General features: G+C 52.8%; 1 protein-coding gene across 1 annotated transcript in view; it reads left to right on the top strand.

Annotated features, from left to right (window-relative positions):
- LOC100899086 (Down syndrome cell adhesion molecule-like protein Dscam2) overlaps positions 1-18088 on the top strand; it is a 34878-nt gene extending 16790 nt beyond the window's left edge. Inside the window, exons 9-31 of the mRNA XM_029112273.1 lie at positions 2494-2778; positions 2871-2993; positions 3200-3373; positions 3670-3963; positions 4299-4430; positions 4646-4896; positions 5148-5397; positions 5570-5716; positions 7071-7220; positions 8679-8812; positions 9205-9367; positions 9709-9823; positions 10490-10665; positions 10795-10890; positions 11042-11242; positions 11419-11724; positions 11952-12125; positions 12630-12770; positions 12940-13149; positions 13923-14048; positions 15629-15752; positions 17396-17514; positions 18018-18088. Coding sequence (XP_028968106.1) covers positions 2494-2778; positions 2871-2993; positions 3200-3373; positions 3670-3963; positions 4299-4430; positions 4646-4896; positions 5148-5397; positions 5570-5716; positions 7071-7220; positions 8679-8812; positions 9205-9367; positions 9709-9823; positions 10490-10665; positions 10795-10890; positions 11042-11242; positions 11419-11724; positions 11952-12125; positions 12630-12770; positions 12940-13149; positions 13923-14048; positions 15629-15752; positions 17396-17514; positions 18018-18088 — 3962 coding nt within the window. The remainder of the gene's footprint in view (positions 1-2493; positions 2779-2870; positions 2994-3199; positions 3374-3669; positions 3964-4298; positions 4431-4645; positions 4897-5147; positions 5398-5569; positions 5717-7070; positions 7221-8678; positions 8813-9204; positions 9368-9708; positions 9824-10489; positions 10666-10794; positions 10891-11041; positions 11243-11418; positions 11725-11951; positions 12126-12629; positions 12771-12939; positions 13150-13922; positions 14049-15628; positions 15753-17395; positions 17515-18017) is intronic.
- Positions 18089-24177: the final 6089 nt, after the last annotated feature.

The following is a 24177-nucleotide window of genomic DNA, read 5'->3' as shown; positions in this document are numbered from 1 at the left end:
GTCGGCGGCTCGAATGCTCCGTCAAATCTGTTGGGGCGACGCGCTCGGCCAGATAAAGAGGAGGGAAGAAGTCTCTTCTTCATTTCATACATCGGCTGTTAGGCAGAAAAAGATGAGAGAAAAACATGAAAACGAGAGAGGACGACCAGCTGCGATGATAACACCTCTTCCCTCGGACCCGCCGGCCGCCGACCCACCAAAGCGGCGGCCGCCGCCGCCAGCCCGCACTGCACTTTAGCCGGGCCGTTTGTCGCTGGTATGACTTGTTCCCTGACTTCTAATCTCGGCGGCCGAGCCTGATGAGGTCGTCGGCCATCCTGTTTTGGCCGACTACTCCCTCTCCTCGTTCTTCTCTCCTTGTTTCCCCTACTCCATCGTCATCATTTCCTCCTCCTCTCCTAGTTCTCTGTCCTGCGTGGTTTCACTCCACGAGCTCGAGAAGAAAAGGTCCCCAGGATAATCCGACGACTCAGGACAGAGACGACACGACGTCGCCTAAATCGTCTCGTCTATCGAACAGGAGCTCGACACGAAATTCCATGGATTTCGCCCTCCGGTGTTCGTGCCCCCTGCGGATGGGCTTGCTGCACGTTGACGAGAAATGATTCGGGGTTTGGAGCATTTCACGAGAAGCTGCGCGTGTCGCTATCGGATGCCTAAATATTATATTTCTGCTATTTCGGTACGAGTGCCTTCATCTCCTCTTCGGTCTCATCTTCCCGCCCCGAGTCTGACAAGCGAGAACAATGGCCGGCGTGGGGCCCTACAAAACGTTAATTGGCATAGTTCCAAGAACGAGAGGATAACTCTCGATTAGCCCCACAGCCGAAAGGTAGACGGCACAGCATCGGCCGGAAAAACGAGGAAAAAGTCTCTCGTTTCTGTCGAAGGAGACCTCTCAGCCGATGGAAATCTATGAGCAGGGGACCGAGGTTATGCCGAGGCTCCTGCATGGACCCTGAGAGCAGGCGGTGTCGGTTGGACAAGCGAGCGAGCGGGCGAATGGGCGGGCGGGTTGAAGGCACGAGGGGGGAATCCACTGAAGAAAAGACGGTAAATATTCATGAGACATGATGTTCACGTGTTCTTCTCCCGGTTCGTCCCGTCCGTCCCTGTTTTACCACACTTCTTGATGTTTGAAGAAAGTGAATTGCGATTAGAAGGCGAATCTTGGTAACGAATCGCTTAGGAGGCTCGCTCGACGAGCAGCGAGAATACGCTCGAGGGAACAGGGGAGTGGGCTAACGGAGAAGATCGCATCTCGGCGTTGTCGGGCTCGCAGTATCGCCGGCGCCGCTGCCGCCCGTCTGCTCCGATGCCGGTGTCGCCCGCCCGGTGTGGGGGCCGCGTTCATGCAACGTTCCGTCCAGAACGCTCTGCGGGGTCCCGTGTTGGTGGCTGCATGTGTCAAGAGTTTTGACGACGGAATTCTCCCCGGCAGCCCTTAGCGATACAAGCGTCGAATAGGGTGGTAATGAAACTGAGACGCTTCGAGTAATGGTTCGTTTGGAAGCGCTGCCACCACCCCTCACACCGGAGACGAAACGCGACAAGGTCAATGCAAACACAGCGACAACATGCCATGCTCAAGTTTCGCTGGAGCTGCCTCGCATACCTTCCCTTAACCGCTCGGAGCGACGACAGCAACAACAAGAACGGCGGCGACGACGACAACAACAACAACAACACCGGCAACAACAAGAGCAACCGCAACAACAACAGCGACGGGGCTTTGCGGCACAATTTTAGCCATTACGTTCCGTAAATCGCCTGCCAGCTTGCCCGGTAACGTGGCATCCTGTTTCAACACCTATTTTCTCCTCCTTCCAATTCTCCTTAACGGGAGCTGAACAGCTGTTTATCGAGCTGTTCCTGGGTTCTCCTGGAAGGATTAAACGTGACGCACGGTGTTGGCTCCTGTGGCGGCGGTGGCGGCGCAGGCAGCGGTCGGGAGAAAAATGGTTGGCTGTGTCCAAGAGGGGAACCATTGTGTTCCTGACTAGCGTTCAATGTGCTGGAAAGATATTGCAATACACCTCGTGGCCTTCGTTCCTTAGCTCTTTCCTCGCGATTCGGGCCGGCGGGCGAGACGACGGCAGCCGCGGCGGAGGCAAGGCTTTATCCTCGAAGCCTGATTCTCGTCTGTTTCCTGTAGCGCGGGTTTCTCGCGGTCCCGCTTGTTCCCGACCGACGGCGTTACGACGTCATTGCCACGCAAATGGGCCTTGTTGTAGTAGGGAATACATAATTGCTAATAACGATATTGCCATCCGAGCCGTCAGAGAGGCAGCCAGACAACCGGGAAGAAGACAGCCAGGTTCGGTCGCTCGGCTAGGCCGTCTGCTCCGGAGCAGACACCCGTCGAACGGACGACGGGGAGTCCCATTGAGCGCGCCAGTGGCTGCAGCAAGTAGTGCGCCAGCAGACCTCCCTGTTAACTGTATCTCACAGTACTATATCGCATGTTCATTGCTGTCCTCTGGCTTGTTTCAGTGCCGCCCCTAATCGAGCGCTTCGCTTTTGACGAGAACCTCTACGAAGGAATGAGAACCAGAGTCTACTGCAACATCGCCCGCGGGGATCAGCCCATCTCGATCAAATGGCTAAAAAACGGACAGCCGCTCAATTCGGGAGCACAACTGCAAGTGCGGACACTGGATACGTTCTCTTTGGCCCTCGTGATCGACTCCTTGAATCCGGCGCACAACGGCAACTATACGTGCATGGCGTCGAACGACGCCGCGGTGGTGAATTCTACGGCTCAGCTTCTCGTACACGGTAAGCAGCTCATGATTACGAGAGAATTATTCTTGGAGTCGTGTCGTCGCTCCTGGACGATGTCGTGCAATTAATGTTTGGTCCCGTTCCAGTCCCACCGCACTGGGTGCGAGAACCGAAAGATTCGTCCGCGGTCGAAGGCCACAGCATTCACATTGACTGCATGGCAACCGGACATCCGATGCCCAGGATCATATGGCAACGAGGAGGCGTTGGTAAGTGACCACTGCACTAATGGCAGGAGATGATACTGCTGCCCGGTTGGTTGGCCGGTCGCTCGGTTGGTCGTTCGTTCGGCCGCTTGGTCTTCGCCCGCTGAATTCGCTCCAGTTTCGCTGCTGCGGTGGAAACGAGCAATGCTCCCATCGAGGAGCTCCACCGATGCGCGAGGCTTTTGTACTACTTGTCCGCTCCTTCACAGATCGCCAATCTTCAGAGTACAAACAAATACTCAGCGGTCCGGACTACCAGATCTTCGAAAACGGAACGTTACGAATTTCGATTGTGCGTTATCAGGACCGGGGACCCTACCTCTGCCAAGCTGCCAACGGGGTCGGATCCGGTTTGAGCACAGTGGTTCAACTCAACGTTCAAGGTTGGTTGGTTGGTGGGAGGAACAAACAAGCAAACTTTCCTGGACGATTTATGAGCCGTGCAGAAAGCGGCGGAGTGGCAGCAACTAAATCGTCTACGCCTGCCGACATGAAAAACTCGAATTCCCTCTCGCGGAGCGGCGTTAGCTTATCTAAGTGACGCCATTCCACTCAGCTGCGGTAGTCAGAGGTTGACGCGTAGGGATCGTATGAGAAACAATTCAATGAAGGATTATTTTCTTTTTTTTTCGTTTCCGTTCGAAACCACCATATCTGAATCGGGATCTCATCTTTGCAGTTCCTGCTCGTATCGAACACGCTGTCCACAACAATACGGTGAAGCTCAACGATAAAATGGCCTTGAACTGTCCCGTGAGAGGCGACCTTCCCATACGAGTGAAATGGTCGAAAAACGGTCAACTGCTCACGAAGGAATCCAACCTTTACGGCGTTCACGAGAAAACTTCGGCTCACGGTCTCATCTCATCACTGATCGTCCACAAAGTCGTTCGAAGCGATTCTGGAACGTTCACTTGCAGCGTATCGAACAACTTCGGAAACGATGAGATGCAGGTCCGCTTGTATGTTCAAGGTAAGCGCTTGTTTCTTCACGGCCCACCCGCTCGACCGACCGTCTGCTTGTCGGCCGAACAAGATCAAACGAGAATCATTTGTTCCCACGTAACGACAACACAAAAGCCTTTCTCCCGGCGAACATGTAGTCATCTCGCCCTGCCCCACGAACTACAATTTGTCAGAGGGGAGCTATTCGCGCCAACGGCTCGAGAGGAAGTTATTTCCTTCGCTCTGGGTGCGGTTTCGTCGATCACCACGCGCGAGAGATAAGCTCTCCCCGAGACGATCTTTGCTGATGGAGAAGATCGAGTTACCATTAGTAATTCGAGAGCATTGTTCTCCTTCTCGCAGAACCTCCCGAGCCGGTCGAGGGATTCAACATCACGAGCGTGAGCAGCCGGAGCGTCAACGTCGTATGGAGAGAACCCTACAACGGCAACAGTCCGCTCATCTACTACGTCATACAGCACAAGAACAGTACAGGTGCGCTTTCTGGACGTCTGAGCCCTATCGAATATTGGAAATGCTTACATCATATATTTAAGAATTTTCTTTGTGGGTTATTTATGCTTCTATTTATGTTTTTTCCCTTGCTCCTGATTTCCTCACCTCGATCTCAAAATCGAATGATGATCATGACGGATCAGGGCAGGTTAGGATGAAGCTTGGTATGACTGACGTTCCGACAAACTTTCCAGACGTTCCTTGGGAGTCGGGACGCGTCGTGAACGTAACTGTTCCGGCATCGGAACAAACTAGCTGGACGGTGCGGAGTTTAAGTCCTGATACGATCTACTACTTCCGCATCAGTGCCGTAAACGAAATCGGTGTGGGAGCTCCTTCGACGAACCTCGTTAAGATGCGTACCGAGGAAGAGGTTCCCGCTGGGCCGCCAACGAACGTTTACGTGCAAGCCGTGGGTCCCAACTCGCTTCGCGTCTCGTGGAATGTAAGCCGCTTATACACAGTTTCCGCCGAATCATTATTGAGCAAATGACGCGGCGACTGCTGCTGCTGCTCGGAGAGCGGCCCGATAAAAGCGAGTAGCCCCCTCGACGTCGAGCATAGGCTATGTGGAAATCCTGAGGGGAAAACTTGAGGAATTTCGTCGATTTCGCCATCTCGTCAAGGAGGCGGATTTTTTTTCACTTCCTCTCTTCCATCGAACCATTTCTACGTAATTTGTATATTTTCCCCCAGCCGCCGGTCGACGAATTGCGAAATGGAAAGATCAGAGGATACTACGTTGGGTACAAATTGCACAACTCGAGTGAGCTACATCTTTACAAAACAATCGATGCCAACAGCATGAAGAACGGAGGCATGCTCGGCGAGTGTTTCCTCAACAACCTTCGCAAATTCACAAAATACAGCATCCTGCTCCAAGCTTACAACTCTATCGGAGCGGGTCCACGCTCCGATGAAATCGTCGTGTCCACTGCCGAAGACGGTGAGCAGACTCTCTCATTTCCCAGATCCCAACGAACGATGCGGGTGGTCTCCGAGGAATAACACCTCACGTCGGAGCTCCGTCAAAATCTGTTCCCACGATCAGAGCATGGTGTGGGGTCTAGGGCGGAAAAGCGAGTGATTGAATTCCGAAACCGAGATTATTTACGCAGTTCCGCAATTGGCCCCGACCGGAGTCTTTTGTCATCCGCTGTCTACAAACTCGATAAAGGTCTCCTGGAATGCGTTGGATGCCTCGAAGCTGAACGGAATTCTGCGCGGCTACCAGGTCATCTATCAACTTGTCGACTCGCTCAAAAGTAAGTTCCACGAGATGGTCTTTTTGTTTACGTGGTCGAGCGCAGCGCTGGAATTCCGCGGAGAACGCGTTCAAGCTCGTCTACGACCGGCTTCTCTCAAAATCCGTCGCAGAAGATTCACGAACGACTCTTGAAACCCGTCGCGACGGCTCCGTGGAGTTTTGAAGAGGCATTTTTTCGAGAGCCGTATCGTGCACATGGATGACATTCCACCGATCACCTGCTGCTCTTTTCGCTCGTTTCTCCACTCTGTGCGCAGGTGGTTGCGTTGCACGGATGTTGCGCAGTCGCGGTGACAGAAGTGCGGCGTCAACAGCAACAGCAGGGTTGTATTCAAGTTGTCATTTCCTGTTCTTCTTCGGGGAACGCTGTGCCTCGCTCTGCTGCTCCCCTCCTTCTCCATCCATGAGCTATTAGTAGCAATTTGTTGCTGTGAGAGCAAGCATGCCGTTTTCATTCACCCGGAGCTCTTTTGTGGGTGCCATCTATCCGTTGGTTGGCTCTTCCGTTCTTTCGTTCGTTCGGCCGGCCGGCCGACCGTCCATCCATCCAGGCATTTGGATCCTCTTTTTCGTTCTCTTTTTCTCTCCTCTGAGCCTCGTTACTGGAAAGCGAGCGAGCGAGCAGGCAAGGAATCTGGATGAGAAGCGGTCTGTGCGGTGACGCATAACTGATTCACTACAGTGAAGACTCTGGGATTCCTTGACTGACTGACTGGCAGAAGAGCGAGCGGGCAGGCAGGCAGGCGGGCGGGCAGACGTTCGGTGCACGATCCCTCTATAGAGCAGGTTCTCTCGCTGTTGCTACTGTACGGCGTGTGCGGCTGTCTCTGTTGCTGTGTGGAATCGTTTTATCTTGAAGCACATCCGCGTTTTAAAGGTTACCCATCCGGTTGCCAGCCACCCAGCCAGCTGGGTCGCCCGGCAGGCTGACTACCGCTTCATCAGGAAGCTGTTCCGTCGCAGTCGTATTGCAGCGGAGAGGCTTTGAGCTTTTCTCGAGGGCAGAGTTTGCCGTAAGAGGGAAATCGGAGGACTCCGGGGTCGGATAGAGACGGAACCGAGTCCGTCCAACTACCACCATGTTCTGGGGGGCTCCGGGAAACGGGGGAGAAGCTCACTGAAAGTGCTTTGAGCGGGGAAACAGGAGGCGGATCGCTCTCGCCCTCCATTACGACTGATGCAGGGCTTCTTTTCAGAGGAATAATTAGACAATCTCAATGCTTTTGAAAACTCGACTGCTCTCTAGGAACGAATCCACTGACCTGGATACACTGGGCGGCGCAACGTGTGTGTGGGAGTGAGCAGTTCTGGAACCGATGGGAGAATTCGGTAAACAATCTTGTTTGTTTCAGTCGGACAGCGGGATTCGGACGAAGTGGCTACATCGTTACTCGTCGACGGCCTCGAAGTGTTTACGAACTACTCGATACGGGTGGCCGGGATTTCGGGTGGAGGCGTCGGACAACAGAGTGAGCCTGTTTTCTGCAAGACGCACGAATCAAGTAAGTCCTCGATAAGAGCGTCCGCTGGACTCATGCGCTTCGTCTCCGAGTTTCCGCCACTTGGAGTTTCCCAGGAGTTTTCTGAGAACGGGGCTATCTTGCGGAGTGGGAGAGGCGTTGCTGCACACATCGGACGTCTTCGCCGATTGTTCGTGTACAATATGAGCACTTAATTCCTCGCGACCGTACCGAGGATGGATTCTTCTGAGTCCTCGGCGGGGATCTCATTCGAGCATCTGGAGTCTAAAGAATACGGATGTTCGTACTAATTCTCAAAACTACCAAGGCGATTGTTGCTCTGTGTATCAGGAGGGAGAAATTCCATTTTGCTTCCATTCCGGTACGGATTCCTCGCCTTCCTCGTAGTCAGTCAGATGCTATCGGCGGAAGGAGACGATTTGCAGAATTTCTCTTTTTAGAAAAGGCTTTTTTTGCGGCAAGGATCCGTTTTTCGTTCCGCTAAACCCGACCATAATTAATGATAGATCCTCGCCCTGCAGGCTGAACAATGGGGCTTGCCTGCTTTCTCTCTTTCCGCTCGGTCTCCTCGCTCCCTCCTTCGGCCCCCCTTCCCGACCGCCGTATCCCAGACCAGCCGGTCGGCTCTCCCGCCGCGCTCCTTCCGCCGTGTAAACTTTACCTCCATCTATCTCTCAAGTGGTTTTGTTCATTATGCCATCTACGGTTGAGGGCGAGCGGCGGCGGAGGCGAGGGGGAAGCCCATCAGATAGCGATACCAGTCGACGTAAACTGCCAGTGAGATATACATGGCCACATTTAAAATGCATACTCGAAACAAGCGAACAAAAGCAACAAAAGAACGGGGAGAGGAAGAAATAGCTGCTGTCAAAAGCCGAGACCGAGGGGGCGCAATCGTGGCAAGCCGCAAGCGAGCGCGGCGTTTAAATGGAAAACGCGGAAACGACACAAAGACAATGCATACAGATCGCTTGTTATGACTCGTTTAAATTGTTGTGCCTGAGTGACGCCACTTTTTTCCGTATTTCGTCGAGCTGCCTTATTTCCCCGCGATCCGTCGGGTCGCCACCTCTTCCCTTATTGCGTTGGGTCGATGGGATAAGCGGACCGAAACCGACCGAGAGAATGAAGTGGAATTCACGCAGAGAAACGCAGATTCGCTAGCACGAATATTCTGAGCCTACTCGAACCCGAAGAAGTTGCGTCGTCGACTTGGAGTCTCGTCCCGAAATGTGAAGGTCCAGTCGCCGGCTCTCCCGTCGATTGTCGGGACAGCGCTATTCTGGAGCTCCCCGTTCCTGACCACGACAGTTTCCGCTTCCCGTCCCTCATTAAACTTGCCGATGTGTCGCTCGCGTCTCTTCCTCTTTCTAGTCATTGGAATTGGCGAGTTCCGCTGTTTTGTCCCCTCGTTCTCCAGAAAACGAAAATTCTCACGCCGCATCGGGGCCTTTTTCTCAAAGACTCAGTGCATTTCAGTTCCTGAAGAGCCTGAGGACATCAAGGCCTTGGTGCTAGCGCCTGACGCGATCATTTTGAGCTGGCGACCGCCGCGGAGACCGAACGGCATTATTCAATCGTACACCGTTTACGGACGTCTCAAAGATAACAACGTGAGTTATTCTTCCGCGTCGAAGGCTTGCTTGTCTCAATATTTTCTTTCAGCTCACCGGTTCCCTCGGAAACGAGAATTCGCTCGACGATTCCCCGGCGATGTATGATCGCAAACACTAAAACTCAAATGTTCTCCGTCATGGCACTCGAACGACCCGCTCCAAAAAAAATGTGTTTCATTGTTGTGGGATTCCAAAGAACGATTATTGCGTGAACAAGTTTCTTCGAATCGCATCAGAATGGCGAGAGACCCATGGTCCCACTACGGACCTCTCAAGCCACGTATCCCCATGAAATTTCCCATCGGGAGAATCCTCCCGCCCCGGATCAACCGACGTTAGGAACGGGCAGGAGAGAAAAATAATGCATCTCCTGCTTTCCTCTCCTACAGAGTAAGGATAGTTCCCGGAGGGTGTCAGTTCCAGCGGGGCAACTGTTCCACGAAATGCGGAATCTACGTTCCGGCCAGAGGTTCGAGTTCTGGGTGAGCGCTTCGACCGCGGTTGGTGAAGGACCCCCAAGCAAAAAAGCTCTTCAAACTCCCGACGTCAAAGGTAACGCCAAACGAACGGAACGGAGGCCAACTAGACAAGAACAACTCTTGCTTTTGCCCGTCCTGCTTGCTTGCTTGCCTGCCAACCCCTTGCGCCCGCCCGTGCACCTCGGGATGCATGACCGAGTTATGGATGGGCGCCAGCTTATTTTAAAGGAGACCGATGGATTGATGCTGCGGCTGCTGCAGTTTCGAGCACGAGCAGCTGCAGCAGCATCAGCAACAACACTCGAAAGAATTCCCGAGTGTTCCCGTTTGCGAATATTTTCTTGTTCTGCCCGTGGGAATGGCTATCAATTACAACCCCGGACCGATTATTCGAAAACGTACCTCCACTTCCAGCTCCGGCTCGAGTCGCCTCGTTCAGTCGGGCGGTGTCCGTCGTTCAGAAACAGGACGTGGAGCTTGACTGTCGCATCGCGGGATTACCCCTGCCTCAGAGGACGTGGAAAGTCAAGTGAGTATCAAGCGACGACTATCCTAAGGAGCCGTCCGAGAGCCGCCGCGCCGTTCGAATGGTCGGTGGTCCGACAGGGACGCTCGTCTGGGCTTGTCTGCCAAACGGGTCGGCGAGTTTGCGCCCATACTGACGGACTGGCTGAGAAGGCGAGCAGCCAATCTCGGAGGCTTCACTTTGCGGCTGGAGCTCGTCTCACCATTGCAGCGCAAGCCGCTCTCTTCGACGACGAGGGCGGCTGCCGGTGCTCGTCGGACGGATTCTTCGAGCTTGATATGAAATTCATATGAGCCAACCTTGCCCTCGCTCATCATTCAATCCTACTTAGCTCTTTCTATTAACTTGAACTCCGGCTCGACATCGCCTAAAAGTTCACGGCTCGAACTTTGCCGAGGCGACTTTTCCTTGATTTTTGTGCTTTCCGTTCCGTCGATGGCGCTGGGGCGACTCGAATCAAAGGCGTTCGCCCGCCCGCCAACGGCACACAGGAACATATGCGGAGTTATTCGATATCCAGCGGTGTCGCTGAATATTTTTTTCTCCCTATCCGAGCGACACCGAGCGCGCCTTACGAGGATCTCCCGTTCGACTCTGACGCGGTAGGCGAGTTCGTGTTCTTCTGACGTACGACGACGTGATTTGTGACAATCGCTGTTGTCATTACAGCGAGAGAATTATCTCAAGCGGCAGCCCTCGCATCAAGTTCCTCGGCACGGGCGCCATTCGCATCGAAAACGTCAAGGACAGCGACGCGGCTAACTATTCCTGCCACGTCTCCAACTCTTATGGCAAGGACCACGTGGAATACCACCTCTCCATCGCGTCGGATCCGAGCACTGTCTGTGAGTACCGGCTGGCGGAGGCTGGGAATAAAACTGTTGAAAACATCTGGCGTTTTCGGGTTCATGTCCCACTACTGGCGGGAATCTATTTTTTTGGCTTGGGAGTGTTCATCGAGTTCGTTTTTGCAGTGCCCCCGAAGCCGCACGACGTGGAAGTAGTCCGAACATCGTACAACAGCGTGATACTGTCCTGGCTTCGAAAAAACACCTCGTCCCCGATTTCGCGTGAGTAAAGTTCAAGAATGGATCGAGTGTATGTCGTTCCCGTCAAATATTCGTTCCTGAATTTCAAGTCGTGGGACTGGCGTACGAAAATATTGAAATGAGGAAAATTTAATTTTCTCGCCGAAAAAAAAACGATTTTTCTCCCCCGCAGACTTCGAGCTGCACTACAGCCGAGAGGCGGGATCTTGGGACAAGGTGAAGGTGCCGGCGGGTGAAGGTGCATCTAAAAGAATGTCGCACGAGCTCATGGGCCTGTATTGTGGTACTCAATACCATCTGTACCTCGTCGCTCACAACCCCAGCGGGCACAGCGAAGCCAGTGAAACGGTTTCGGCGAAGACTCTAGGGGACAGTAAGTTCGTCGGCAGCAGCCTTTGTTCCTCTGGGTCCCGTCACTCGTCCGTCCTACTTTTTGAAGTAGGTCTGTCGCTCGCTCGCTCGCCCCGTCGGTGGGTCGTTCGGCCAGCAAGCGAGCGAGCGGCCCCGCCACTTTCCTTATTAACATACATCTCATTTGGAAAATTCCAGAGCCGCGCTCGCCCAAGAAAGAATACTTCATTGTGTCAAACTCCACCTCTCTCACTTTGCGTCCATCCTCATGGGATGATGGAGGTTGTCCCATATCCCATCTCACCATCGAATATTGCCCTCGTTCTTCAAGCAGCAACCACAACCAGTGGATCGTGGTGTCTAGGAACCTCAGTCCGGACGAGGGTCCCATGACGTTGCATGATCTCAAGCCCGAGACGTGGTACAGTGTTCGGGTTACGGCAACCAACGACGCAGGCAGCACCGTTGCCGAATTCCCCGTCAGGACGTTCTCGAACTCGCACGGTGAGCTTTCTATTCATCGAGTCGGCTGTCTTGCACGTCGAATGCGAATCGCGAGACGAGATGGAATTATTCACCGACTCCGTCTGGGAGCGGAAACGAATCAGGCGTTGCTTTCCCTCGTCAGAAGCTGTTAGCAGCGAAGACGATGATTCCCATGAATGTTCTGATGGATGGGAGTCACGTGATAGGGATTAACTTCTAATGTGAGCTCTCGATCGTTCCGATAGTAACACCTGAGCTGATGGTGCACGATCAGAGTTATGAAGAACTTGCCTTGGTCGTGCCCTTGGTCGTCATTGTGCTGGTTATTGTTGCGGGGGTTCTCACTTCGGCGGCGTTGCTGTTTTGTTGCAAGAACAAGGCAACGGCACTGGCCTTCTTCAAACCTCAAGGAATGTCAGGTGAGTTCTCGAGTTTCGCTTCAACACCGGCACCAACAACGACGGCGGCTTGGCGCGAACCTCCCACTGAGATATTGCTGAACCACTTCCCAAACTTCGATCCTGTAACCCTTCATCCTGTTTAGTCTACTCTAGTCTGACGTTCTATCGGGACGCTCCGTGAGACTTTGAAGAGCCTAGTTCATCAAGAACGGTCTCAGAGGCTTTCAGCTCGGAGCCGTTCCGCGGCAGAAGACTGCTCCCCTCCTCCAGATATAACCGCGCACGGGAATGTCTCGGATTTTATGTTTGATACTGTCGTCATAGTTCTGTTCTCGAAAAAAGAAACGGACAGAAAAACTTCGAAGGGAGTTTCAAGCAAAAAAAACAATCGATGAGGAAAGAGAGGTAACGACTTGACCGGAGAACTCAGCCACGACTCGCGACATCTGACCCGCTGAAAATTCAAGAATCGTTGTAATCCCATCCCTTGAGAGTAATTTTTGCCACCAATCCTCCTTCCAGTGATGCAACGGGAGAGCCTGTCGATAAGTCCTGCCGACACGGCCCTGATGGAAGCCAAAGCAAATCAAGAAGTTACTCGACAGCTCTGCCTCGGTTTGGGATCGCCTAATCGTAGAATCGCTCCCTCGGCTATGCAGCATGGTGAGTTGAGGATCCCGGAGGAACTGAAGGGAGCCGTGCCATTCCACGGCCGTTCCATTTTCCTATTGTACCGGGTTGGCTCCCCGATTTTCGCCAGTCGCGTTCTCGTTCGTATCGAGACGGGCATGTCGATGCTCCGCTACAACAGGTGAACGATCCGTTATTGCAGCTGGTTCGATGGACGACCTGTCCTCGTTCGGTGTGTACGACGACCTTCAGAAACCAGGGGTCGTTCAGAACAACCAAGTTAGCCAGCAAACTCTTAGTATGCTCACAAGTCCCCATCTGGCTGGCGCAGGAAAGCCTCTCATGATGACGGCTACGCTCAACCGCCACAAAAGGCGTCCGCCGCCATTTTCCAAAGCCGTTAGCAACGATGGTAAGTCCTCGGGCGAAATCTATCTGTCTTTCTTTTGTTCGTTTGTCTTTCTGTTGGTTGGTTGCTTGCTCGCTCGCCTGCTCTGCCGATCGGTTCTTCGGTCGGTCGGTCGGTCGATCGCTCTGTCAGTCAGTCAGTCAGTCAGTCAGTCAGTCAGTCAGTCAGTCAGTCAGTCAGTCAGTCAGTCAGTCAGTCAGTCAGTCAGTCAGTCAGTCAGTCAGTCAGTCAGTCAGTCAGTCAGTCAGTCAGTCAGTCAGTCAGTCAGTCAGTCAGTCAGTCAGTCAGTCAGTCAGTCAGTCAGTCAGTCAGTCAGTCAGTCAGTCAGTCAGTCAGTCAGTCAGTCAGTCAGTCAGTCGGTCGGTCTTTCGGACCGTCGAACGCCCTCATGGAGGGCCCGTCGAGAAAAACTAGGGGTAGGTAACGTGGGGCTTTCAGCTGGCTCAGAGGGTATAGAGGAGAAGGAGGAAGAATTCCAATCAGAGTGCTTAAGTTCTGGTTCCGTTCGGTGATCTTTTCCTCTATCCTCAGTCCGATGCTGGTTCTTCTCACTTGGCTAGCACAAGTGCGAAGTAGTGATACCCTGGGCCCTAGACGCAAACGGGAGGAAAAAAGTAAAAGACGAGGACAGAGGAATAGGGTCTGATTGGAGGGTGAACGCGGATGCAGTGGGGCTCACGAGGGCAGGGCCACTTAGCTGCCGCTGCAACCGTTTCTTTGTTTTTTTTTCCTTCCTCACTCACTCTCTCATCCTTTCCACTCCTCTCTTCCATCAGATATCCTCTGTGAGAAATCCAATACTGCGCAAAGCAATCACTACGACAACCCGAGGAGCAAGAATTGGGAGAACGGCACAGCCTCAAACAGCCGTCCGTTTCTTCTGAGCGGAGGCCACGAGTGCAGTAAGTTGTTCGCTTATTTATTTCGAGCAGAAGAAGGGAAAATTATCATTCCGCATTATCAAACCGCCGCGTCAACCGACTCCGATGTCACTGTACAAAATCCCACTGTTTATTATTCCACGGAAAGCCCGATGTCACCTCGACCGTCGACTGAAATTCTCAATGCACTGAGACTCCATTGCCCTTCTGTTCGTGGTACACGTCACCGCGGTAACGCTCGGCAATCACGTATCAGATCTTTTGAACACGAGAGAAGATTCGATTGAGCCTTCCGAATCTTGTGAGAACCGGAGAAGAATCTGAAGGTCGTCGTACCTTCGAACAGAAAGATCCGGGAAGGGGTGACTGACGGTTTCTCGATCCGAATATCGTGAATTTCCTCCCTTTTCTGTTTTGTGTGTTCACGGGAGAGAGTGTGTTCGTTTGTATGTTTTCGATCCGGATAGCGGTATCCGATTGAATGGATGACTCCGTCTCATATGTTCGCCGGCAATGCTCACGTATTCGTTCAACGTAGACTCGAAATTTGCTTGCGTTCCGCTCCGGCAATGTCCGACTGCGGGTGTTATGTTCCTGAATGTATGTAACGTATGTGAGAGTCCGCTTGAGCGAGTGACAAATGAGAAAGCGGAGAAAATGTGAAATGCGGATATTGGCATCGATTCCGATCAGAATGGAAGTGATTGGAGAATGATTCTGAGGGCAGTGTATGTTGCGTTTCAGTGGGGACGCTGCCCCGTGGCCCTCGCGATCTACGTGGCCGCCAGTCGGGCACGTTTGGGCCTCGTCCACTGCATGGTGGTCCCCCGCACACTCCGCCTCATACAGAACGCACCTTAAACGTATTCGAATCCTCGCTTGAGTTCTCGGCGGCCAACGGTCCTTTTCGCGAGAGCGAAACTCAATTTTGATCTGCACACAAAATCCATACACGATTCAAACAGAAGGACTTTGAGAGAGTTCTGTGAAGGGTGCTAACTCCAGTCACTGCTTTCCGCAGCAGCTTCGAACGGCCATGATCGCGCCAGTCCAATTTACGGTACGTGTTCTGAGCCTTCCCGTAGCGGAGCCAATCTGGCGAAAGTCGATCCGAATCGACTCGATAATGCTGTGCACCTGATTGAGTATTTCTTGGCCTACGACTGTAATGAAGTTCCGCGTGTCTCGCACCAGCTGATGACGGCATTTTGGAGCCCAGTATTTTGAGATCTTAGTGAGCCAAAATCGGTGATGCTGCCTGTGCTCGATCCTTACGATTTAAGTTTTCTCTCCCGTGATGACTTACTCGGTCGAAGATTGATGACTATAGGAGGCCGGCCCAAGCCTTACGAAATCCCTCACCGACGCCGATGTCGGGAACAGATAAATTTTGACGCCGGTCGCTCCATGTCCACAACGTCCAGATATTTTCATAAATTGTCACACACATCGCAGATAGTGGTAGTGCGGAGTCTCATCGATCCAGTCCTGACCTTAGAGACTTGTCTGCTGTAGTATTCTAGTGCAAAAATCTTAGCGAACAATGGTTGGATGTCTTTCGAGAGATTGGGCTTGACTGATTTGTGATCTCGTTCTCGCAGAGCCTATCGCCATGGAAATTTTCGACTACGAGGCGCCCAACATGCCCAAGAAGGATTTGAGAACGCACACAATGGCGTCGACTTCATGGCGAGACGCGGATCGCTTCGAACCACGAGCCCGAATGTAAGTCCAAAGTACGGAAACGGAGCGCATGTCTAGAAAAGGAAGCCTTCTTCCCCTATGGCCACCTCCCGGAAAACCCGAACAGGCACCAACAGCGGGACGACACCGTAGGCGAGAGAGATGACGGCGATAGAACGAGAAAGGCCGCACAACAGCTCAACAGAACATGCGAAGAAACAACTGCAGAGATATCTCAACGTTGATATTGGAATTCCTTCGAATGGATGCATTCGCTCCGACCTAATACCGGGGGAACGGGAACCGGCTAGGAGGACAGACGGGCTGTCCCCGTTTTTCTTTCTCCTTCTTGCCAGAAGGGTCGAGCGAGTCGGCCGCCGCCGCCGCCGCCGCCACCACCACCCCCGCCGTGTTGGCAGACCAGTGTTTCTTTTCAAGCTGTTGCCAAGAAGGAGAGAAAACATACGCACTCACACGCAGGATGAGGGAAAAGAACGGGCCTATTTCTCGATCCGTCCTCCCCATCTCCTCGGCAGACCCCCCGATCCGTCCTCCCCATCCCCTCGCCGAGGGGCCTCGGTAGACCCCTGACCCGCCCGGGGTTGTTCTCTGCTCTCCATACAGCCCCAGGCCGTCCGTACATTGCAGTTCTGTGTTCATATATGTATACCCGTGGCGCTTCCCCCGCGAACTCTCTCGCATAAAAGTGCCCGTGGGAAGCCGTCATCTCTCCTTCTCGCATGGAATCCTTTCCAGCTCCGCATTTCGCGCGCCTGCTGGCCGTCCTGAGCGAAAAACCCGGCAATGTTTTTAGTCGGAGGTCTTGGTACCCTGTAGGCGAGCGGACGGACGGACGCTCGCTTGGTCGATCGGTCGGTCAGGATGGCGACCGCGGGAGCAAACAGTGAAATGAGCAGTGAGGCAAGCAGCCAGGAAGGCCAGCCCGCCAATGGAACGCTTTCCCTCACCCTTCTTGTTTCCTCACTTTTGATATATGGCATTAATAGCACCGCCTAAAAACTATTTCTCTCTCGGAATCGAGCGAGCGAGCAGGCGGGCCACCGCAGGCGAACTTCACTCGCGATGCCTCTATCGCCCGCCTCGCCGTCGCAGCAGTAGTTGCTCCCTCCCTTGTCCAGATCGTCGTGAGCCTGGTTATCGTCTTTCTGTGGGAGTTGTCGGTCTAGTTCGGACCGTGACCACCGTTTTCGTCTTAGTCGACGTCATGGTCGACGTCGCACACGCTCCGCACACCGACTGATCGGATCGGTGCGCGGCTCCCTACCGTGGATTTTTTTTCGCCAGGCAACACTCTTCCACGTACCCTTTTTTCCGTGATCTTTATTATTTCTCGCTGATCCTGTTTTTGTTACTGATTATTATCATCGTTCTTCACTTCGTGCTCTGTCGGCCCAGGAGAAGCATCGAGGCTCCCTGATCCTCGAACAGTGGCGAGGAAGGAGCCTCATCGTTGAGATTCACCGACGGAGTTGAGCCAGATCCGAACGAGCGTCCAGAGTATCACAGAATGAGAATCTCCGAGGTTGAGATCCAGAGGGGATTCTAGCTCCGAGATCGACGAATCGCTGCGGAATACGCTCCACAGAGGGGCTTAATAAGGAATTCCGGAGGAATTCGTCGAGCCCTCTGCGCATCTCTGATGGGAACATTTGCTTGATCTTCAGGGACGACCACTTCTACTTCGATAATGAAGACTGCACGACGAAATTCGATGGAGAGTCTTCATGCGATGGCGCGGAGCAGAGCCACGACAGCGGCGCCAGCGACGATGCGACCAGCAGAGGTGAGCTCAGCGTTCTTCGAACGGAAGGGTTTCCGTGACCACGACCGAGTGCTCCGTTGGGAGGGGAAACGGAGGGAGAACCCCGCCGTCCGCCAGGCTCTAAAGGCCAGGCAAGCGAACTTGGGAACGGTGCATGAGGCGAACGAGGGTTCGTACCACGCCACCGCAAGGAGCAGTTCTTTGCGCAGCAATCCTGTAATGAGGCTCGTCATCGTGGACTTTCCATCGACATCGGGACCGTCTCGTGACGAGCAGCCGCTAACGTATATTATATACGGAACTCAGGAATTACAGAGAAGAGAGGAAATATGGGCTCGAGGGTTGGGGCACGAGGGCATCGAGGGTCAGCGGCACGCTTCTGAAGAGATCAGTCTTCTCGAGAGTGGAGTCGATGCCAGCGAGAAATTTCGTCCTGATCGCAGACCTGAATTGTAAATGTGAATCAGGGCACGTGCCGCCAGATTGAAGAGCGTCATTCTAATTCGAACTTTCAAATTCTGCAGGCGACGCGAACAGTGCCTACTTTTCGTCGTACCGAGTTGTTCTTCCACCTCAAGAGCGCAAGTTTTTATGAAAGCTGCATTTTTAGCGTCCAATTATCTAGAAACCAATTTCCGCTGTTGGAATATTTAAGGACGAGGAAGCGAGAGACAAAAACAAGCGGGGTTGTTTCTATTGTCTGTGCAATAAAAAGATTTTGGAGCAACAAACACACGCGAGTGAACGAAGAGGAAACGGGCGTTCGTGGAACGAGCTCCTGCGATGAGAGGATGCGAGCTGCCGACTGAGAGTTGATGAGCTGATTGCGCGAGGAACATCATGATTCAAATGTTATTATTCTCATAATTATGCAAGTCTTCTGCGGAGAAGCTGTAAATCAAACCTGTACATAGCAAACCATGTATTACACTTTCTGAGGACGCTCCCATGGCAACTTGAGTGAAAACTACCCGAACAACGAAGAACAACGATGCTGATGAGATGACGACCCTTGCCCTTCAACCATGACGGAGCTCTGGAAACTGCCGCTAGGAGGAAAATCTCGGAGAAAACGTTTCCGCATCATTTAGGGAATCAGGCGGACTCTATTACCCACGAATGTTTGTCGACTCGGGCGTCTTGAACCCAAAACCGTCCTGGTCCGACTGATTCATGCAAACACTGTGGCGATTGTCTGTCTGCGGGAACGACTTATTAGTTCAATCATCAGGCGAGACGACAAAGCGATAAGGAAGCCGGTCTGTAGATGGGTAATTTGCCGCTGCGGATATTAATATGTACTCTCAGTCGAGACTGTTGTTTCAACGGATGATTGCTTTCGATCGAGCTTAGAACCTGAAGTCTTGCTCCTATTGTATATAGGCTTGTATAGTTGGGAAAACTGAAATTTTTTGGGTTGGTCGCTCTTTTCCGTGATTCCAGTTGCCCTCCGGCTCTGCCCCAAGAGACTCATCCTCCAATGAGGATTTCTCCTGATGGGAGGCAATTCAAGATTGGGCGGATTTTTTCGTGTCATCGTCGCATGACTTTGGAATGTATCGACGTGCTCTGAAAACCGAATTCGGCATGTTTGTGTCATCTGTAAGCGGAACGGATGAGCCGTGTGTTTGGAAGCCATTTCCCTGGCGAAAGTGTGTGCTTGGCAGACACGAGTGGATATCTGCGTTATCGTGTGGAAACTATGAGAAAACTCGACAAGTCAAGAAAGGGCATTATATCGCCGCCATATGCAATAATAATGACTCTCTACGCTCGACGAGTCGTTCATGATGTCAGAACGTACTTTGTTTCAATTTCATTGAAACATGATAATAATATTATATATTTTGTGGTTAGGGAACTTCCGTAAGAGAATGCTATCTGACAACAGAAGGTAGAGGAGCTATTCCGAAATAATTGAATTATCGTCTCCGCCACGAAGGGCCATGAAGTCGAGAATGGCGAAATGAAAGAGCGCGAGTCGTGACGTCTTGTCTGCTGATGACAAGGAAAATCCCATCGATGCTGAAAGTTTCTAAGGATTCCCAAGCGAAATCGGAAAGGGAGAGCGGGGAATAGCCTTGAAATACACAGGATGTAACCGCAGACCTCAAGTGAGCTCGATTTCGAATCCGATCCGAATCGATGGCTAATCGAATACCTAATGGAGGCATACTACGTTGTAAATCAGTGTACGAATTGAATGGAATGCTAAACAATATGAGAGTGGGGAAATCCACAAGGAAGAATCGTGTGGGAAGAACTCGAGAAATAAAATTTGTTTATATTTTTACTTCTAAATACTCTCGTCTTCGGAAAGAAATCACTCTAGTTGTTTGTGGATTTCTTCTCATTATCTGGAGACCGAAAGGTCTTCGAAGCGCGCGCTCGCCCCGTGTCGATCGCTCTTCGAGTAGTCCGACTCGACCGAGCACCGAGGCGCCAGCAGAAGCACCTTCGATAGTCGGTCGGTTGATGAGCAGACGAATCATGAGAAGGTGCATGGGGTTTTTCTCTCTCGTATGAGAGCTCGCGTAGAGCTCGCTTGTTTCTCCCATTCAATAATGGACAGGCTGCCGGTGGTTTTGACGCCGTAGCCTCCTGCTACGATCCCTCATCGTCGATCACTACTACCCGCCATTCTTGCCACTGCGTGCGTCGTGCCCGACCGACTCACTGGCTGCCCGCTCGCCTGCGTCGCTCACTAGCTGGTTCGCTACCGCGTTCACTCACTTACTAAGGCGCGCTGACGTTACTACAAATTGCAGTTTGTTCCTGACCCTAAGAAATGGATCTCTCCTGAAATATCCTCATACATACATACTACGGAAGGCGGAAGAGGGGAACGCCAACTTGTTAGCGCAAAGCAGGCTTCGCCGCACTCCGCAGGAGACCTTTCTTTCTCCCGCTTATTCCACAGCACAAGTCTTCGATATTTTTCCTTTGAGGAACGCATACCGAGACGCGAACTGAGATTCCTAGGGGAGCCCAGCGAGCCCGGTTGAGAATTCGGAAAGTTCTCACCGTTTTCTCCTGCAGATCCTAAGAGATACAAGTCGGCAAATGATCGGAAATCCAAGTCCCCCCGATGTCCGCACCTGGCAGTTCCTCCTCCCGACGTTGACAGTTACTTGTGGGGACCAGTATCGTATCCATTGAGAAAGGGGAAGGGACTGCAGATCCGTATTGGGGCCCCACAGGATTCTCGACTATCTGCAAGGATTCTTTCGAGTCTGTTGGGTCCGGCCAAGCTCCGTTTGTTTTTCCCTTCCTCCATTTTTCCCAGATTCTGCGGCCGCTACTGGTCTCTGTGCTGGCGTCGCAGTAGACTCGCTCACAGAGTCGCTCAAATAGCCTCGTATGACAAATGCGGCTATATGAGCACAACGTTGCCCAACTCGCTTGCCCCGTGCCTCTCTCCGTCAGCGCTTCGCACTCACCCTGTCTCTATCTTTTTGGGTCTCTTGCTTTCTCGGTTGGTCGTCGGCCGCTCGGTCCGTCCGCTGGTCCGCCCGTCGCTTGATTGTGGGAATAAATCGAGACATCGTGTCTCGCTCAGGGAAAGGCCGGCAGACGAAGGAAAGCAACGAATGTGGGGCTCACGCTGTCCTTGAGTTGGCGCGGACCAGGGCGTCGTGGTAACTGGGCTCGTATCTTCATGCAAAGGATCGCGCGTCAACTGAGCTACGCGAAGCGTGGGCGACATTGTGCGTATTTTCCCGGAGTCAAGGGTCTGATCTGATTTTCCCCACTCCGCCCGCATGTAGATCGAACTGAGGGTGAGTCTAAGGCGGATTCGTAGCGCGAACATCCACGCAGCCAGCTATTCGATCCTGTCTGTTCCTAACCTCTTCGAGAGTTTCAATCGAGATGTCTTTCTCGGCCGAGTCCGGTGGAGGATGAGCGCAGAAGTGCCAGAAACCGCTCGACCATCCGGCACCGGGCGGCTCCGCATATTCGGAGAAAATCCACCCCGACTTCTCTACCAGGGAGCTTCTGTCTTGCTAGCGGAAGTTTGACGACTGGTGGCGAAAGGACTCAACCATCTCGAAGGAAACCGCTACTTCGGCTGCTTCGCTGGACTGAATGGATGGACGACCGAACTAGTGAGTCCCGGACAAGTGGGTGGGTGGTGGGGAGGATGGATAGATTGATGCGTGAATGGGCGGATGGGTGGGGAGTTTGGTCTTCAGCAAGCTGGGCACCCGCCGTTTTGCCTGGCTCCCCAATCATTGGCAGTTTCAATGGCCACTCGCTGATTCTCGCAGAACTGCGTGTACGCTCGCGTCCTTTGTTCTTTTGTGTGTGTCATCTCCGGTGCGAATAAATAGCAGAACCTTCTCTTTCCCCTCGGTTCTCTCTGTGTATCTATCCAGAAAAGAAAAGGAGGATGTTAAAGCGGCGAGTGAGCGAGCGGACAAGTAAACAACCCAGCCGCCCGCTCGTTACCCGCTGCTGCTAGGAAGGTACCGAAGACGCGTAGCGCAGAATTAATCTCGCGTAAACTGCGCTCTCAACGCCGAAAGGGGAGCAGACTTCCGGTGTTCAACATTCGGTGGAAAGCGGAAGTTACAGCAGCTTCATCTTCATTGAGTCTCGTTCCTGTGCCCACACAGTGGTCCTGAATGTTGTCGGAGGGTCTTGTTTTCCGTATTCCAGCCGACGTTTCTGAAGGAGACCTCGCGGGGGAAGGAACTTCGATTTCGGGATATTCGCATCGCGAGTCCTCGAGTTTCCATTCGTCTGTTTTTCAATCAGGGAAGAGGACGGCCTCGTCTCCCCCCGCCAACAAGTTTTCACTACGTCGTGATTCCCTAATGTTTCGCAGAGAGCACCTCTGCCGTGATTTGCGTTCATTTTTCAAGAAGCATTTCCTGCGAGTGCGGAGTTCCTCCCGCTTGTCAAGTCCTTCCGCAGCCGCGCAGAGAATCGACCTGACCTCTTACCTCTCACGCCGTCAGTGGAGGTGACGCGTTCCGCTGGAGACTCTTAGGAGCGCGACAAGGACGACTTTCAAAAAGCTTCCGCCGTCAATGGGCTCTGCGTGTTAATTATTCAACACACTCGGGATAGGCGACAACGACGACAACGACACGCCGGCTCCGTCAATGACCTGAGTTGCCAGCCTGTTCGTAGAACGTCACCTACACAAGGATTAACGGCGGGCCAGCTTTGTAACAAAGTAGCCGAGCGCTCGGGGTCGTGCCGAGAAGGCGGGACCGCGAGACCGACGGATTACGACCTAGCTGAAACGTAACACGCATCAGTCGCTCGCTAACGCTTCCCGTAGACTACTCCTCCGTCCTTGAGATGAGTAATTCTCGAGTAGTTGCGAAACCGACCGCTCAGAGTTGAGATTAGTTTGTCGCCGTAACCGCGTCGAGAGTGAAGTCTTCCTCAAGGAATCTCCGACCCACGTGGAGTGGCTACAGGCCATCGTGTGAGTACATACGTGGAGAAGTTGCAGCTCCGAGTTGAACTTTCTGAGGTTTTCTCCGGGAGTCAGTTCGGAAGCGACCTAATGGCGAGCGCTGAATCAAGACTCTGCGAAGCCCCACGCGTGTCGCCGCTTGGAAGACTGTGCCCCATCTATTTTTCCGGGCTGCAGTAAACGGAAGTTGTCCAGTAGTGCGGGAACGACGGGTGAAGTAATTCGACGGAAGAACAATAGACGAGTTGAATTCGGCCGTGCATCGTCGTGTAACATTCAGTAGCTACCGGCAGCTGGCAATGTGTCGGCCTGGGGACCGTTGCTCTGACGTCGAGCCTGAAACGAGAGAGATGCTCCTTTACGACCCCATTCATCGCCGGCCTAAATCCCGGATCAGAACTTGAGGGGAAAGACGTAGGGGATCGAGCGAGTAGAAGGGTAGGAGTGGGCGCCAAAACGACGGGATGCGACGCATGACTAAGGCAGCGCGTACGACATCGGTGGGACCTTCTCGCCTTGACTATACCTTCTGTTCTTGGTCTTGCGGCGGTACCCCCTTCGGACCCTCCTCACGACCTTTCTCGATTATCCTCTTGACCTCTCTTCCCATCATTCCACCGACTCGCACCTACGAACGGGACGCTCAAACCAGCACCGTGATCATCAGTGGCACTGGCAGCAAAACCCACGTCATAAACATCATGAGCGGATTTGGGCGCGAAATCTCCATGAGACCCGAGGACGCATCCATACCCAGCCAGACTTGTCTTGAGCGATTATTATCGCTCAGTGAAGGGTCAACAGAGAAGACCATACGACAGAAAAGGCTCATGAGTCCCCCGAAGGCGGAGGATCTATCAAAATCTGAAGTTCCGAGCGGAATTCTCTGGGGAGCTCGCAGCTGAACCTTCCGCGGTCTGTTCACATCATTGAATCTCAAGAGCCTCGTCTTTCAATGAGTTCTCAGAAAACTTCGTTCCGGGGCCTCTCGCAGCGGGATGCTTGAGTAAAATGGAACCCAAGGATAAAATTCAACTCCAGGGATACTCTGTATTGGGAGTGGGGCAAAGCATAAAGGAAGGAATGTGGACAGACACGCACGACATCTCTAGTGTGTAGCGTGCGCGTTTCGAGAACTCTCGTAAAACTGTAAACGATACTTGAGAAGAGATACGCGCGCTCCCTCAGAAAAAAAAACATGAAATGAGCGAAGATGACCGCTTTTCAGGGCAGCAGAATCATTCCAAGCTCTA

Source organism: Galendromus occidentalis, unplaced genomic scaffold, assembly GCF_000255335.2.
Source record: "Galendromus occidentalis unplaced genomic scaffold, Mocc_1.1 scf7180000077488, whole genome shotgun sequence".
In the NCBI taxonomy this organism is placed as follows: domain Eukaryota; kingdom Metazoa; phylum Arthropoda; class Arachnida; order Mesostigmata; family Phytoseiidae; genus Galendromus; species Galendromus occidentalis.
The sequence above is the reverse complement of the archived record's forward strand: the minus strand, read 5'-3'. Positions and strand labels throughout refer to the sequence as shown.